Source organism: Lepidochelys kempii, chromosome 1, assembly GCF_965140285.1.
Source record: "Lepidochelys kempii isolate rLepKem1 chromosome 1, rLepKem1.hap1, whole genome shotgun sequence".
Lineage (NCBI taxonomy): Eukaryota > Metazoa > Chordata > Testudines > Cheloniidae > Lepidochelys > Lepidochelys kempii.
Window position 1 is genome coordinate 190,844,498 of NC_136380.1, and position 14,484 is coordinate 190,858,981.

At 44.0% G+C, this 14,484-nt stretch overlaps 1 protein-coding gene across 1 annotated transcript in view; it reads left to right on the forward strand.

Annotated features, from left to right (window-relative positions):
- The window catches only part of PROS1 (protein S), a 45,227-nt gene extending 31,552 nt beyond the window's left edge, over positions 1-13,675 (forward strand). The window contains 4 exon segments of the mRNA XM_073305611.2: positions 35-203; positions 1,156-1,304; positions 2,008-2,230; positions 10,747-13,675. Coding sequence (XP_073161712.1) covers positions 35-203; positions 1,156-1,304; positions 2,008-2,230; positions 10,747-10,913 — 708 coding nt within the window. The 3' untranslated portion in view covers positions 10,914-13,675.
- The last annotated feature ends 809 nt before the right edge of the window (positions 13,676-14,484 follow it).

The following is a 14,484-nucleotide window of genomic DNA, read 5'->3' on the forward strand; positions in this document are numbered from 1 at the left end:
GCAACACAAAAACCTGAATGTAACTCTCTTGCAGATTAACCCTCGACTAGATGGGTGCATTCGTGCCTGGAACCTGATGAATCAGGGAAGTTCAGGCATAAAAGAAGTTATTCAAGAAAAACAAAGCAAACATTGTTTAGTAACTGTGGGGAAAGGGTCCTACTACCCTGGCACTGGCATGGCAGAATTTCATATAAACTATAGTAAGTATTTTTTGGCCTTCTCCAACATGTCTTTATGCTGGACCGATGATTGAACTAATGAATGGCAAAAGAGTATGGGCTTCCCTCGGGCAAAGTTCCCACTAATTTCAGAGGGAGTTTTGCTTGAGTAACAAGCGTCGGTTCTGGCCTCGCACATTATCAGTTTAATTTCTGCAAAGACCTCTACAAGGGTGGACTTGATCAAATTGGTCCTTTCCATCTCTAAAGGGTCTGATTCTGCTCCCATTTTATCAATGGAAGTTTTGCTATTGACGTCACTAAGAGTGGTTTGAGCCCCAAATGAAAGAGTCATATGGAATTATATTAGAGCAAGATACATTGCGGGTGCTGATTGTGATATTAAGTAACATGGTGCATTATTAGTGTGAAATTATGAAAAAAAAGCAGTTAATAAATATGGGCATGCCTTTTAGCTGCTGAGCTTGCAAACACTTTAGCACCTGTATAACTTTTATGCATGTGAGAATTCCCATTGGAGCAATGGGACTATTCCTGTGTGTGATGTTAAATGCATGTTTAAGCTATCAGTCTTCTGCTCAGCAGCAAAATTTTATGAGCAACCTGTTAGGCTTTTTTCTGGCTTAACCTTATAAACAGCCCTCTTATGAATGTGACAGTGAGAGAGGTAACAAAAAATAAATTTAAAAAAAAGACCAGGAAGCTGAAAAGGCAAGGAAAAACCCCAAGCTTTGTATGGCCATTCTTATGTTCTTAAGCTTAAAATGTCTCTTTCTATATGTTTAATATTAGAAATTTTGGGGAAAACTAAAAATGTAAAGCTCACCTTTTCACTGCAGATTTAGCCTTATTTTTCGTAGTGGGAATATAGATTAAATTGTAGGGGGGAAATGCTTGTAAATAACCAAACAGTATTTGGATGCTTGAAGCAGGTGTTTTTCGGGTTCATTAATTTCTTTTTTTGTTTAAACAGATAATCTTACCAATGACAAAGAATGGCTAATAAACATAACATTGACTATTCGCCCATCCAGAGGCACGGGTGTGATGTTTGCCTTGGTCTCTGGCAAAACAGTGCCTCTTGCTTTGTCCATAATAGACTCCAACTCCCCTAACTCACAGGTGATCTTACTGTTATCACAGTAACTTTGGGTCAGATCCTCATCTGGTGTAAATCAGTATAGCTCTTTTGACTTCAACTCTGTCTTCATTCTCCATCTGTAAAATGGGACTGATCCTAGTTACTTACTGTACTTCACAAGGGCGTTGTGAGGCTGAATTAATTGTTTGCAAGGTGCTCTGATAAAACAGTGATGAACTGCATAAAAAAGCCAATATATAAATAGGTCTTGCTATCCTTGAATTTCCCTCTATTCCCAGTTGTGGCAAGTAGCATGACAGAAGGCAGTATGTGCATATATGTATATGACGGTGACTACATATGTCTTTTTTAACCTGCTTGAAGTAGATACTTTGAGTGAAATGTTGGCTTCATTATAGTCAATGTCAAAACTCCTATCGACTTCCACAGGACCAGGATTTAACCCCAGAAATCTAGATCAAGATTTTCTAACAAGAATACCGAAAGAGAGACTCCTAAAAATAAAATTTAGGCAACTAAACAGGTGGCTTGGTTTCTCAAAAGCGCTGAACAACCCAGCAGCTTCTGTTGACTTCAGTGGATTTCCCAATTTCAGACACCTATTTTGAAAAACGTTGGCCATAATGTTTCCTCCAGTTTCTCCTTACAAATGTAAAATGCATCATAACTAAATAAAATAAGTGCTGGAGTTGTACGTGAAATGTTTTTTATTCTGCTGCCTAGGAAATCATTGTGACTATTGAGAACGTTATTGTTGCCCGGCTGGAGTCAGAGAGGTTGTGTACCTCCAAAAGAATGCTGCTGGGACTCCGAGTAAACAAACAGCTGCTTGAACTGACTGCTGATTCACAAACATACAGCACCAATTCTGAGCAAGAGCAACAACTGTCCATCCTGGATCAAGTAATGAAGAGACCTATTGTTACCTACTTAGGTGGCATTCCAGGTGAATTTTATTTCTTTTCATTGATGTGAATGAATTAGTCTTACTCAATATCCTGGGTTGTTGTGGTGTGGTGTTTGTTTTTGTTTTTTAAACAAAACACTTACCTACAGTAACTCCTTACTTAAAGTTGTCCTGGTTAATGTTATGTTGCTGATCAATTAGGGAACATGCTCGTTTAAAGTTGTGCAATGCTCCCTTATAAGTCATTTGGCAGCCGCCTGCTTTGTCCACTGCTTGCAGGAAGACCAGCCAGTTGGAGCTAGCTGTGGGGGGCAGGGCTTGGAACCAGGATGGACCAGCAACCCCCCCTCTCAGCTCCCCTAAGTTAGCCTGCTGGGCAGCTGCCCAGCAGGCTATCAGTTGTCGGCAGTTCACCTGTCCCTCCCCCCACCATGTGCTGCTCCTGCCCTCTGCCTTTGAGCTGCTCCCCCAGCCTCCTGCTTGCTTTGCGGGGTGGGGGGGTGCACTAATGTCAGGGTGTCCCCCTGCTTCTGCACCCCGCTTACCCCGTCTTCCAGAGAGCAGGGGACACACACACACAACAGGGCTCAGGAGGGAGCTTCCTGGCAACAGCTGCGGTCTCAGTGTGCTGATCTACTTAACAAGGCAGTGTACTTAAGAGTGGGGTCAGCATACGTAAAGGAGCAATGCGCATCTCTCTCTCACTCATGGTGTGTCTGTCTGCCATGCTTTCTCCCCTCCCTCCATTCGTGCTGCCTTGTAGAGTGTGAGGCTATATTAACAACAGTGAGTTAACCCTTGAGGGCTCAGCCAATTGCTAGTTCATCATTTTAGAGTAAGGCATTCCCTGGGAAATATCCCACCCTCTGACTTCACCACCTCAACCAAGCTTCACAGTCATCATTGCTGTGTATCAGTATTAAGTTGTTGTTTTAAAACTTATACTCTGTGTGTGTGGGTGTGTACACACACACACAGCCCTCTACCCCGATATAATGCGGTCTGATAGACCGCAAATTCGGATATAATGCAGTAAAGCAGCGCTCTGGGGACCAGGGCTGCTTTACCTCTTTATATCTGAATTCCTATTACCACAAGCGGTTCCTCTGTGTCCCCGTCCCCCCCCACACACACACTTGCTGTGGGCCTCCTCCCACGAGCACGCCGCTGCTCTGCTTCTCTCCCCCTCCCTCCCAGGCTTGCCGCACCAAACAGCTGATTCGCGGCAAGCCTTGGGGAGGGGGAGAAGAAGCAGAGCGGTGGCGGCATGCTCAGGGGAGGCGGCGGCGGAGCAGAGGTGAACTGGGGCAGGGGGCGCAGGGAGGGCCGCAGCAAGTAACCGGTGGGGAGGGCGCAGAGGAACCGCTCCCTACCTCAGCTCACCTCCACTCCGCCTCCTCCCCTGAGTGCGCCACCACTGCTCCACTTCTCCCCCCCCACCCCACCCCCCCGCTTCCTTCCAGGCTTCCCATGCCAAACAGCTGATTGGTACAGCAAGCCTGGAAGGGAAGGAGGAAGAAGCGGAGTGGTGGCTGCGCGCTCAGGGGAGGAGGCGGAGGTGAGCTGGGGTGCGGAGCGGTTCCTCTCCCTACCCCAATATAACATGGTCTCACCTATAAGATGGTAAGATTTTTTGGATCCCGAGGACCACGTTATATTGGGGTAGATGTGTAATATATAGTCTTTTGTCTGGTGAAAAAAAAATTCCCTGGAACCAACCACCCCCCTTATTTACATTAATTCTTATGGGGGAAACGGGATTCACTTAACATCGTTTTGCATTTTTCAGGAACGTAACTGCAACGTTAGGTGAGGAGTTACTGTATTTTTATCCTTGTATTGGAGTCAATTTGTAGAGCTTTTGATGCAGCCGGATACTTCAATAGTAAAATTAAGGAGCTATCTTAACAGCCCTGCAGCAGAGCTTCTCTCCAAAGGTCTATTTTTGGAAGTGACCCTATGGCACCTATTCCTAGGGGAAAATGGTGGTGTGCTGTGAGGTTTTTCGTTTTGTATTTTGGGTTTGTTTGTTTTTTGTCTTGAGTGATGAGAACTCCTGAAGTGCCACCTACTGATAGTTTCAACAAACTGCAGCAGCTTTAGATATTGTAAAAACCATCCATTTAAAAATAATGGAAGGAGAGAAAGGTGGGAGGAGGAAACAGGGAAAATGGGATTACGACAATACTTTCAGGTGGTGGTGGACAGCCTACATGATAGCAGGGAACTTGAAAGTTAAGTGAGTTAAAAAGATTCAATGTTTTGTTAAAACAATTTGTAAGTGAATTTTCAGCCCTACAACTCCTATCTTGTGCAGCCATATCTGAGCAGGCATGCTATGGATGTGCATCAGTGCCATGAGGCTTTGGAAAATCATATGCTAATTTGAAACCTGGGGTGGAGAGACACCTAAATCATAGGGTGGTTCTGAGGCTAAATTATCCTTGGTAAAAGTTTTTGACTTCCAAAGGGACTATAGGGAAAGACAAAGTATTAGCTTCCCAAGAGATCTCTAGAAGTTTGATGGGCAATTTTGAATTGGCATCTATTTTCTGTGGTGTATGTTATGTCCAGCCCCCTTCCCTGTAATTTCAGTGGGAGCAGGGTGAGTCTGCTGCATGAGAGGTGTGGAGGGAGGTTGCCAATTTTGGTTTGATGTTTTCCTGGAAGTTTCATCACATGACCATCTTTAACTAACGATTAATTTTTAATTCCTGGAGATTCCAGGACAATCCTGGAGGGTTGGCAACCCTAGTGCAGGAGTTGGTGGGGGTGGAGTGGGGTGGGGTAGGTGCATACCCCTTGCATGGCAGTGAAACTAGCTGTACAGGGTTCCTTCAAGGCAGTGCACAGTGGATAGGTAAGGCCAGCACATGGGCATCTGGGACCAGAGATCAACTGCTGCATCCTCTCCATCCTCCCACCACTGTAGAACAGTGGCTCTCAACCTTTCAGAATGACTGTACTCCTTTCATGAGTCTGATTTGTCTTGCATACCCTCAAGTTACTTAAAAACTACTTGCTTACAAAATCAGACATAAAAATACAAAAGTGTCACAGCGACTATTCCTGAAAAATGGCTCACGTTCTCATTTTTACCATATACTTATAAAATAAATCAATTGCAATATAAATATGGTAGGTACATTCCAGTGTATAGATTATAGAGCAGTATAAACAAGTCATGGTCTGTATGAAATTTTAGTTTGTATGGGCTTCGCTAGTGCTTTTTGTGTAGCCTGTTGTAAAACTAGGCAAATATCTAAATGAGTTGATGTACCCCCTGGAAGAGCTCTGGGTACCCTTGATTGAGAACCACTGCTGTTGAGGAAGCACATTACAACTGCAGATGCTTCTGCAACCTTGGGGCTGCATTGTCAGCCACCTCTGCGACCTCCTAGTGTGTGGGAGGCGAGGAAGAGATCTGTTCCCCACAAGTCTTATTGCACATCCTGGTAATGAGGGTGTGAATGTATCATAGAATGTAGGCACAAAAGAGGGTTACAAGTCGACCTGGGAAGGATATTTGTCGTGTCTTAACTTTTGACTATGTATGCACTGGATTGAAAACCAAAATAAAGTTAGCAGCAGCAAACTAGATGGGTGCTGTTCAAATTTGATCTTCACCATCCTCTATACTTAGAGTAGAGAATGCACCAAATACTGCACTAACATTAGTTCAATATCTTTTTGTTTGTTTGTTTGTTCAGTATCTTCATAAATGATCTGGAGGATGGTGTGGATTGCACTCTCAGCAAATTTGCGGATGATACTAAACTGGGAAGAGTGATAGATACGCTGGAGGGCAGGGATAGGATACAGAGGGACCTAGACAAATTGGAGGATTGGGCCAAAAGAAATCTGAGGAGGTTCAATAAGGATAAGTGCAGGGTCCTGCACTTAGGACGGAAGAACCCAATGCACAGCTACAGACTAGGGACCGAATGGCTAGGCAGCAGTTCTGCGGAAAAGGACCTAGGGGTGACAGTGGACGAGAAGCTGGATATGAGCCAGCAGTGTGCCCTTGTTGCCAAGAAGGCCAATGGCATTTTGGGATGTATAAGTAGGGGCATAGCGAGCAGAATGAGGGACGTGATCGTCCCCCTCTATTCGACATTGGTGAGGCCTCATCTGGAGTACTGTGTCCAGTTTTGGGCCCCACACTACAAGAAGGATGTGGAGAAATTGGAAAGCATCCAGCGGAGGGCAACAAAAATGATTAGGGGACTGGAACACATGACTTATGAGGAGAGGCTGAGGGAACTGGGATTGTTTAGTCTGCAGAAAAGAAGAATGAGGGGGGATTTGATAGCTGCTTTCAACTACCTGAGAGGTAGTTCCAGAGAGGATGGTTCTAGACTATTCTCAGTGGTGGAAGAGGACAGGACAAGGAGTAATGGTCTCAAGTTGCAGTGGGGGAGGTTCAGGTTGGATATTAGGAAAAATTTTTTCACTAGGAGGGTGGTGAAACACTGGAATGCGTTGCCTAGGGAGGTGGTGGAATCTCCTTCCTTAGAGGTTTTTAAGGTCAGGCTTGACAAAGCCCTGGCTGGGATGATTTAATTGGGTATGGGTCCTGCTTTTGAGCAGGGGGTTGGACTAGATGACCTCCTGAGGTCCCTTCCAACCCTGATATTCTATGATTCTAGGATATTCTAGTTACTGTGAGTGGTAAGCCATCACTGTTTTAATTGTGTCCACTGTATCTAAACAAAGAGATCAAGCCAATGCTTATTCGTAGAGATCAGTAAATAGACTACTTGAACCACACTACGTTCTGAACAAGGAAGGTTTTAGCTAAAAGCCTTTTTTAAAAAAAAGATAACTGAAGAAAGGAACACTAACTGTAAATTCCAGTACTGTAAATTCCAAGAAGTTCTTTACACAGTATTTAATCACAGCTATTACAAGCACAGTGAGGCCCACTGACAGCAATTCCGGGCCCCAGGGCAGAACAGTCAATGGGCCCCTGCACAAGCCGCGTCTGCACGGACATGGTCCGCCTGACGTTTGGGCGGTGCTGCGCCTCTGCTGGCTGGTGCCCAGGGAGCTGCTGACCGCGCTCTTCTGGCACAACCAGGGCTTATACATGCCCACCTGGTAGGGTTGCCAACCATATAATTGCACAAACCCAAAGACCCTTTCCCGGCCCCTGCCCCACCCCTTCCCTGAGACCACGCCCTGTCCCACACCCTCTCCGAGGCCCCACCCCCTGCTCACTTCATTCCTCCTCCCTCCATCGCTTGCTGTCCCCCACCCTCACTCACTTCACCAGGCTGGGGCAGCGGGTTGAGGTGCAGGGTGCAGACTCTGGGAGGGAGTTTGGGTGCAGGAGAGGGTGCAGGGTGCGAGCTCTAGGTTGGGGCAGGGATGCAGGAGGGGGACAGGGGGTCGGCACTTACCTCTGGTGGCTCCTGAAAGCAACCAGCACATCCCTCTGGCAGCGGCTTCTAGGCAGAGGGCCCCTGAGGGGGTCTCCACATGCCACTGCCCACAGGCACAGGCCCCGCAGCGCCTGTTGGCTGCAGTTCCTGGCCAATGGGAGTTGCGGAGTCAGTGCTCGGGGCAGGGGCAGTGCATGGAGACCCCCTGTCCTCCCAAGGGCCGCAGGGACGTGCTGGTCGCTTCCGGGAACGGTGTGGAACAAGGGCCAGCAGGAAGTCTGCCTTACCCCTGCTGGCGGTGGCCGGGGGTCCCCAGGCCCTTTTAAATCTGTCGGGCCCCTGGGCAATTGCCCCTTTGCTCCCCGCCTGAGCACAGTGCTAACTGTAGTGTAAACAAAGCTGTAGGAAATGAGCTGCTGGTTTAAATCAAGTATCTCTATTGGCTAATGAGCCAACATTCACACTTGGAGAATGTGTACTGTGATTATCATTAAAGTCAGCTGTTGTCAATAGTTTCCACAAAGAAATCTGTCTCTAAGACACCTTCTTTCCCCCAATGTTCTTAGTTACTACAGTAATTGCCTCTTCCAAAAACATAGACAAAAAATGTTTTCAGATAACATTTTCCAACAGTTACCATACAATGTTAACTTGATCATAGGAACCCCTGGAGGTGATCCCTGAAAAGGTGAAGGGATTACTGATGAGTAAAATAGGGCACTTAAAGTATCCCTGTGCTGCCACAAACAAAATGAGCAGTAGAGAACAATGTTGTGAAGTTCCAAATCTATTTAAGGCAAATGCATATCTTATGGCTTTTCTAATTGGAATGGTTTCAGAGTAGCAGCCGTGTTAGTCTGTAGCTGCAAAAAGAACAGGAGGACTTGTGGCACCTTAGAGACTAACACATTTATTTGAGCATAAGCTTTCGTGAGCTACAGCTCACTTCATCGGAATGCAGCGCACGAAAGCTTATGCTCAAATAAATGTGTTAGTCTCTAAGGTGCCACAAGTCCTCCTTTTCTAATTGGAATGTCTCTCTCTGCTACATTTCTCCAAAATTTCAGTAACACAGAGATTAATTTTTTTTAAATAATTCAGTAAATTATTTTTCAGTGAGGCATGTGGGGTTCCGTAGTACCAGTCTGTTATGCAGCTGAGCAATCTGAATAGAGAAGACTAGTCCTACTGGGATTTTGCAAGTAGAGTCTCTAAGCACCTTGGCTTACAGCAGAGTAAACTCAAGCGGGCAATATATCTGTCAAAGGCTATGTCTCAAGGTCACCCCCTTGCATGGGTGCCTTAATTACCTAATACATTGTTCTCTGGAAAACAGCAATCCTGGGGTTTGGTTCTGGAGCATGGGGTTCATACCTTTGACTATACTTTGTAGCAGGTCCACTCTCTTCTGGAGGGCATATAAAGCAGTCCAAACAAAAGGAAAATACTTCCACCCCCAACTTTGGGCCTTCATCCTCATGCAAGGGAGTGGGAAACAGTCTTTCTGGCCCCAAAGGCAGTTTCAGCTCCCACTTACCTGCATTGCTAAAGCCAAGGCTTAGTCCCTGGGGGTTATAACAGAAAAAACAGACCAGCCCATCTCCTTCCTCAGAGAGCTCAGGCAGGCCTCATTCACCAACTGTTCATTAGTTGGTAACACAGCACCCACGTCTAGAGGCACTAGCTCTGCTTGTTTCAAAATATCACTCCAGCTGTGCTGAGTTCTTCCTTTTTAAGGGCCCTCCCCCAGGCCTGACAAGCCACACAAGTGCAGCAGGTTGGGGCTGATTGGAATCACAGGAACTAATCTCTTCTTGACTGGGGGGAGGGGGCAATCTGCCCCACTACAGTGTCACGCTTCCAAAGGAAATGGGAGAATCACAATCACTGGAAAACTTCATGGCAAGGCTGGATGATCATCAACTATAGGTTCTTTAGAGATAGCCACATTGTGCAGGGGTGTTAGATGACATTCTTGAGATCAGCTACTAACCCAGTTGATTCTAGTTGCTGAACATGCTCAGGACCAGATCCTCAAAGGTATTTAGATGCCTAACTCCCATTAAAATCAAGTGCGTGAGTTACAGTCCTAAATCTCTTTGACCTTGGATCAATTCCAACCTACCTCACAAGAACTTTGTTGTACCCTATGCCTCACAGTAATGCCTGCTTGAGCATTTGTAATGAAGTAAATGTATTGTTTGCTGACAATGCATCATTGGCTGACATTGGCCTAGTTTAATAGGTCTGAATAGATTAGAAATGGAAAGAGTGGGACTTTTACAGAGAACTCACTGGAAAGAAGAAATGACAAAACTAGTCTGGAGAGTTCTCATGGGGTCCCCTGTTTTTGAACTATGGATTGGAACCCAGAGTAGCTTTTTGGCCAGATAGAAAGATTACTCTAACAGTGAATTTTAAATACATAAACATCTGTTACTAGGTCAGGACAAGAAAACTGGGGATGCCAGGAAATATGGTATTAACACTCTCCAATCAAGAAAGTATATATTATTTTGAAAATCTTCCATTTTGTTAGGTTTTTAGATTAGAGGAAGGTTCTAATGCAGTGGTCCCCAAACTTTTGGGTGCGTTCAGAGTGGGGATGCAAGGCAGGGCCCGAGACAGCCCCCACGAGGGGTGGGAAGGGAGAGCCCTCCAGCCTCGCCCCCAGCTGCCAGCCCCCACCGCCATGGTTGTACTCCTGGCCCCAGCCCTGGCTGCGGTTCCAGCCCCGTCCCTGCCCCACCCTCGGCCCGGCCATGACTCCAGCCCCAGCCACGACCCCTTTACCCCTGTCCACACTCTTCCTCCCTCCCGCTCCTACCCCCCGCCCCCGCTCCCAGGAGCTGCATCCCCAGATCCCGGGGTGGGTGGGGTGATGTGGACAGGAGTAAGGGGGGCCTGACGTGAAATGTTTGGGGACCACTGTTCTAATGCATATTGCAAATATTCCAAACCTTCCTCAGTTTGCGAACATCATCTTAAACACTCAAACAAGGGGAAGAAGAGTTTATGGAGGGAAGTGAAATGTTTCCTATTAAGTTGTCATTTCCTGCCATGGATCATTGACTGATGAGAAATGGGAAGTTTCCATGCTTTTACTCATATGAAAAGCATATAGGATGTTGGAAGTCTTGGCGTAATTCATTTAATGTGGTTTCTGTGTAGATGTTCCCGTTGGTGCTACACTACTGACGGCCTTTTACAATGGCTGCATGGAGGTAAAGGTCAACGACATACAGCTGGATCTGGATGAAGCCATCTCTAAACACAATGACATTCGATCCCACTCGTGCCCACTGACTGCGTATGAAATGAATGAATTCTTAAACTAGCATTCTCCCTTCAGATATAATTTGCGTAATGAGTCTCATGTCATAATGAAACCTGTATTATTTTACTCAAAATGTTCTGAGAAAGGAGTTCAACTGGAATGTTTCTATCCCCTTAATGTAGTTTGGGAAGATAAAATAAACTCCACTTTTTTTCGGCGATAAAAAGACAAGATGAAGACTAAAATCCTGTGAAAATGCTCTTATCCATGTCAGTGATAATATCTTTAAACTAGATTTAAAGATTTCTTTTGGGTGGAACCATCTTTTTTTCCACCACTGATGCAGTTCCCTTTTTGTGTTTTACTCAGCTTGAAGAGTCAAATCAGGCCAGTCTGGCTGTCACTCTTCGTTCTGATGCTTTAGCACACAGCTGTGGTGTTTGGGTTGCAAGCGCTATGAGCAGGTTTGAATCTAAACAAAACGGTTTTCATTTAAGTTTCTAAAACAAAATGTATGAAAATGTCTTAGCAGGTTTTGGAAAATGTGTTTTTTGAAAAGTCTAAAGTTATGAGCCCAAGGTCCCTGTCACTAGACTTCTGAATCACAGCATGATTTTGGGGTGCAATATCCAAACCCAAGCTTTTAGTAAATATCACATCTTTTCTTAAAAAGAAAGAAATTAGTAAAGTGGCTTTGTAATCCTTATAATGTACTGGACCAACTTTTCCACTCGAAACCTCCTTTTATAGGTGCATTTCAACTTATGTTGCACACTTCCGCAGAACAAATCAAAATGACAGAAGATGACATTCGATGACTCCTTGGGATAGACTAGCTTAGGGTTAACATTAATTCTTTCCATGTTTTCCATCAAGGAATCCCAGCATTGTACTTCAAACTTCAAGGCTGTCTGATTGTTTGTTTGATTCAGAGCTCCATTAAGAGGGACACACTGCCACACTTAAATTAATTCAGTACCATGCTATTATCAGAAAACAAATGCCAGCAGTTTTATACAGATAAGTTGCACAGATGAAGCAACATCAGTCAGAGTTACAGGACACCAAATTGGAATTTACCAAATTAAGCTAGGGACCTCACAGGCAAGCAAACAGACTTCCCCATTCATGAGGAATGTCGCGGTCCAGAGTTTCGTAGTCACTCCTTCATACATAAAACTGTTAGACTAGTTCTCTCCTCAGGCCAATCCCTCAAAACTGGGGATGAAATCCCCATCACTTCTGCTTCTGTGGACCTATAGAGAGAGGGATACAGCTGCATTTGAAAGCCATATTTCAGCTAGAGTTGTTTATTTACAGGAAGCCCCAAATTTTACAGCCATATCATACTTAAAGCCATAGCCCCTCTCAGCCAGATTAACAAGGAAAGTTGATTAAGGCAGGAAGGAATGAGTTTTCTGGGAAGTATCCAGTTCACACATTTCTGGCTTCCTTAATCTCCTTTGAGTGGGCTTTCTCTTCCCTGTCTCATTTTCACACATCCAGTAATTCTGGCTGCTCTCACATTTTAGTCAACATGAACAAACAAACAAAGGAGAGAACAGGCTTAAGCAGTGACTACTTTTCACCTCCAATTACAGAACTATTATCTATCAAAATACCTGAATCAGGGTTTGCTTTCTAAGGGCCAAATTGTAATATATTTGGTGCACCAGGATTAGAAATTTACTTACCAAGAGATGGATTATGCCATCCTTACTCACTTTGAGAACTACCTTAATTCCTCTGGAAATCCCACTGAAATAAATGGGGTTCCCTGTGGTGTGAGGTACTGCACAATGTAAATGTACCCCAAAGTATAGAATCTGGGCCTAATTTTTCAATTGTATTTTGTTGGCTGCTTTCCCACCTCCCTCTTAAACTTCACTTCTCACCCTGACTTTATTACATAACATTATGAGTATAATGGATGAATGTTTGCTATGGTTTCCCATAGAAGCCAGTCTCAGGTCCTTGGTAAAAGGAAAACTTAAAGATCACTTGAAGCCAGTCTCCAATAGCTAATCACCAGTCAGCTAATGCCCCACCACTGTGAAGTGGCATCATGATGCAAAATTGCTTAAGTTTCCCCAATGTGTCTCCTTTAAATACTTACGGAAAAAGTGCCACCGCCCACCGCACTTACCTCATTTGGACCCAGTTCAGTAAAGCACTTAAGCACATGCTTAGGGCTCATTGAAATCAGTTTGAATTTTGTGCTTAAATGCTGTGCTGAAATGGGGCTTTGGTGAATTGGTCAATCTAAACATGCGAGTTAAATAATTGCTGCATTTGAAATTTAGTAGCAACAGCCCCAGGAAGTCAAATTGTCTTCAGGAAAGTAGATCTTATGCTTTTCAGCTTCCTTGCCTTCCACAACAATCATAGAAACATGAAATAAGAATGTCAATATGACAGATGTTTATGTCAACCAGGACCGGCTCTAAGCACCAGCAAAGCAAGCACGTGTTTGGGGCATCACAGTTCCAGGGGTGGCATTACAGCCACCCTTTTTTTTTTTCGCTTGGGTGGCAAAAGATCTAGAGCTGGCCCTGATGTCAACATGTGTACCACACAAGAAAAAAAGTTTGGATTTTTTGTTTCGTAAATCCTAGAGAGACACAGGAAATTGCGGAACACAGGAAATAGTTAAGTCACACTAAATCACACAGGTTTCTGATAGGGGCACTAGCTGTATTTTGTTTCCTGTACGGATACTTTAGTGTATTCTCGTCTTATGTAAAGCTCTGTTGAATTTTTGAATGTGTAAGTGCCTCCATGTTTTCAACATGCAATAAAGGAGAATCTACAAGTTTCTTTTCATTTCAAGGTGTATTTGCATATCTTTGATTCATTTAAACTGTACACCTCTTGTTCTGATGATCAAATGTCTTACTTAAGAATCTGTGGTAATTTTCAGTATAAAAAAATTCAATAACTCAAAGCTCATTTGCTGTTCAAATATGAATCCATATTCCCTAGATTAATGGTGGGCTTTATTAATGATTTAATATTGCCAGTATCAACTAAACTGGGTTGACGTTACATGCAAGAAGCAAGATTAATGAGAGAAGTTTATCAGCTTCTGTATTTTCACATTTTGCATACAATATTTTGCACATTTTCTAGCACCTGAAATCCAGATGTGGGCTCTAATTCTCATGTACACTAAGGCCCTTTAATACCTACATATACAACCACTTTAAGGCTCCTTTGCACTCCAGAGTAGTATATATTGACCTTCGAGTGACTGGGAATCAGCCATATTGTTTAATTTTATCCCAAGGATTGCCACCTTCAAGGAAACAGAAGAAACAGGTCCAAACATTATTAATAATAAACCATAAAAAATAATAATACATAATAATTAGTATTGTTCTCAGCAACCCCGGTCCAGACAAGCGCTTAAGTATGTGTTTAACTTTAGTGGGATTACCCACATGCTTAAAATTAAGCATATACTTAATGGGGCTAGCTGCATCAGTTGTAAGCCCAGAACGATGCCACTGACTTTTGTGGATTTATACTAGTACAATAAAGCAGAATTTGGATCATGCAAAAAAAAAAAGCCTTTCTTTAAAAAAAAAATTACAATTCTTAAAACAACATTTGGTGTTAATAAATTAAGTACC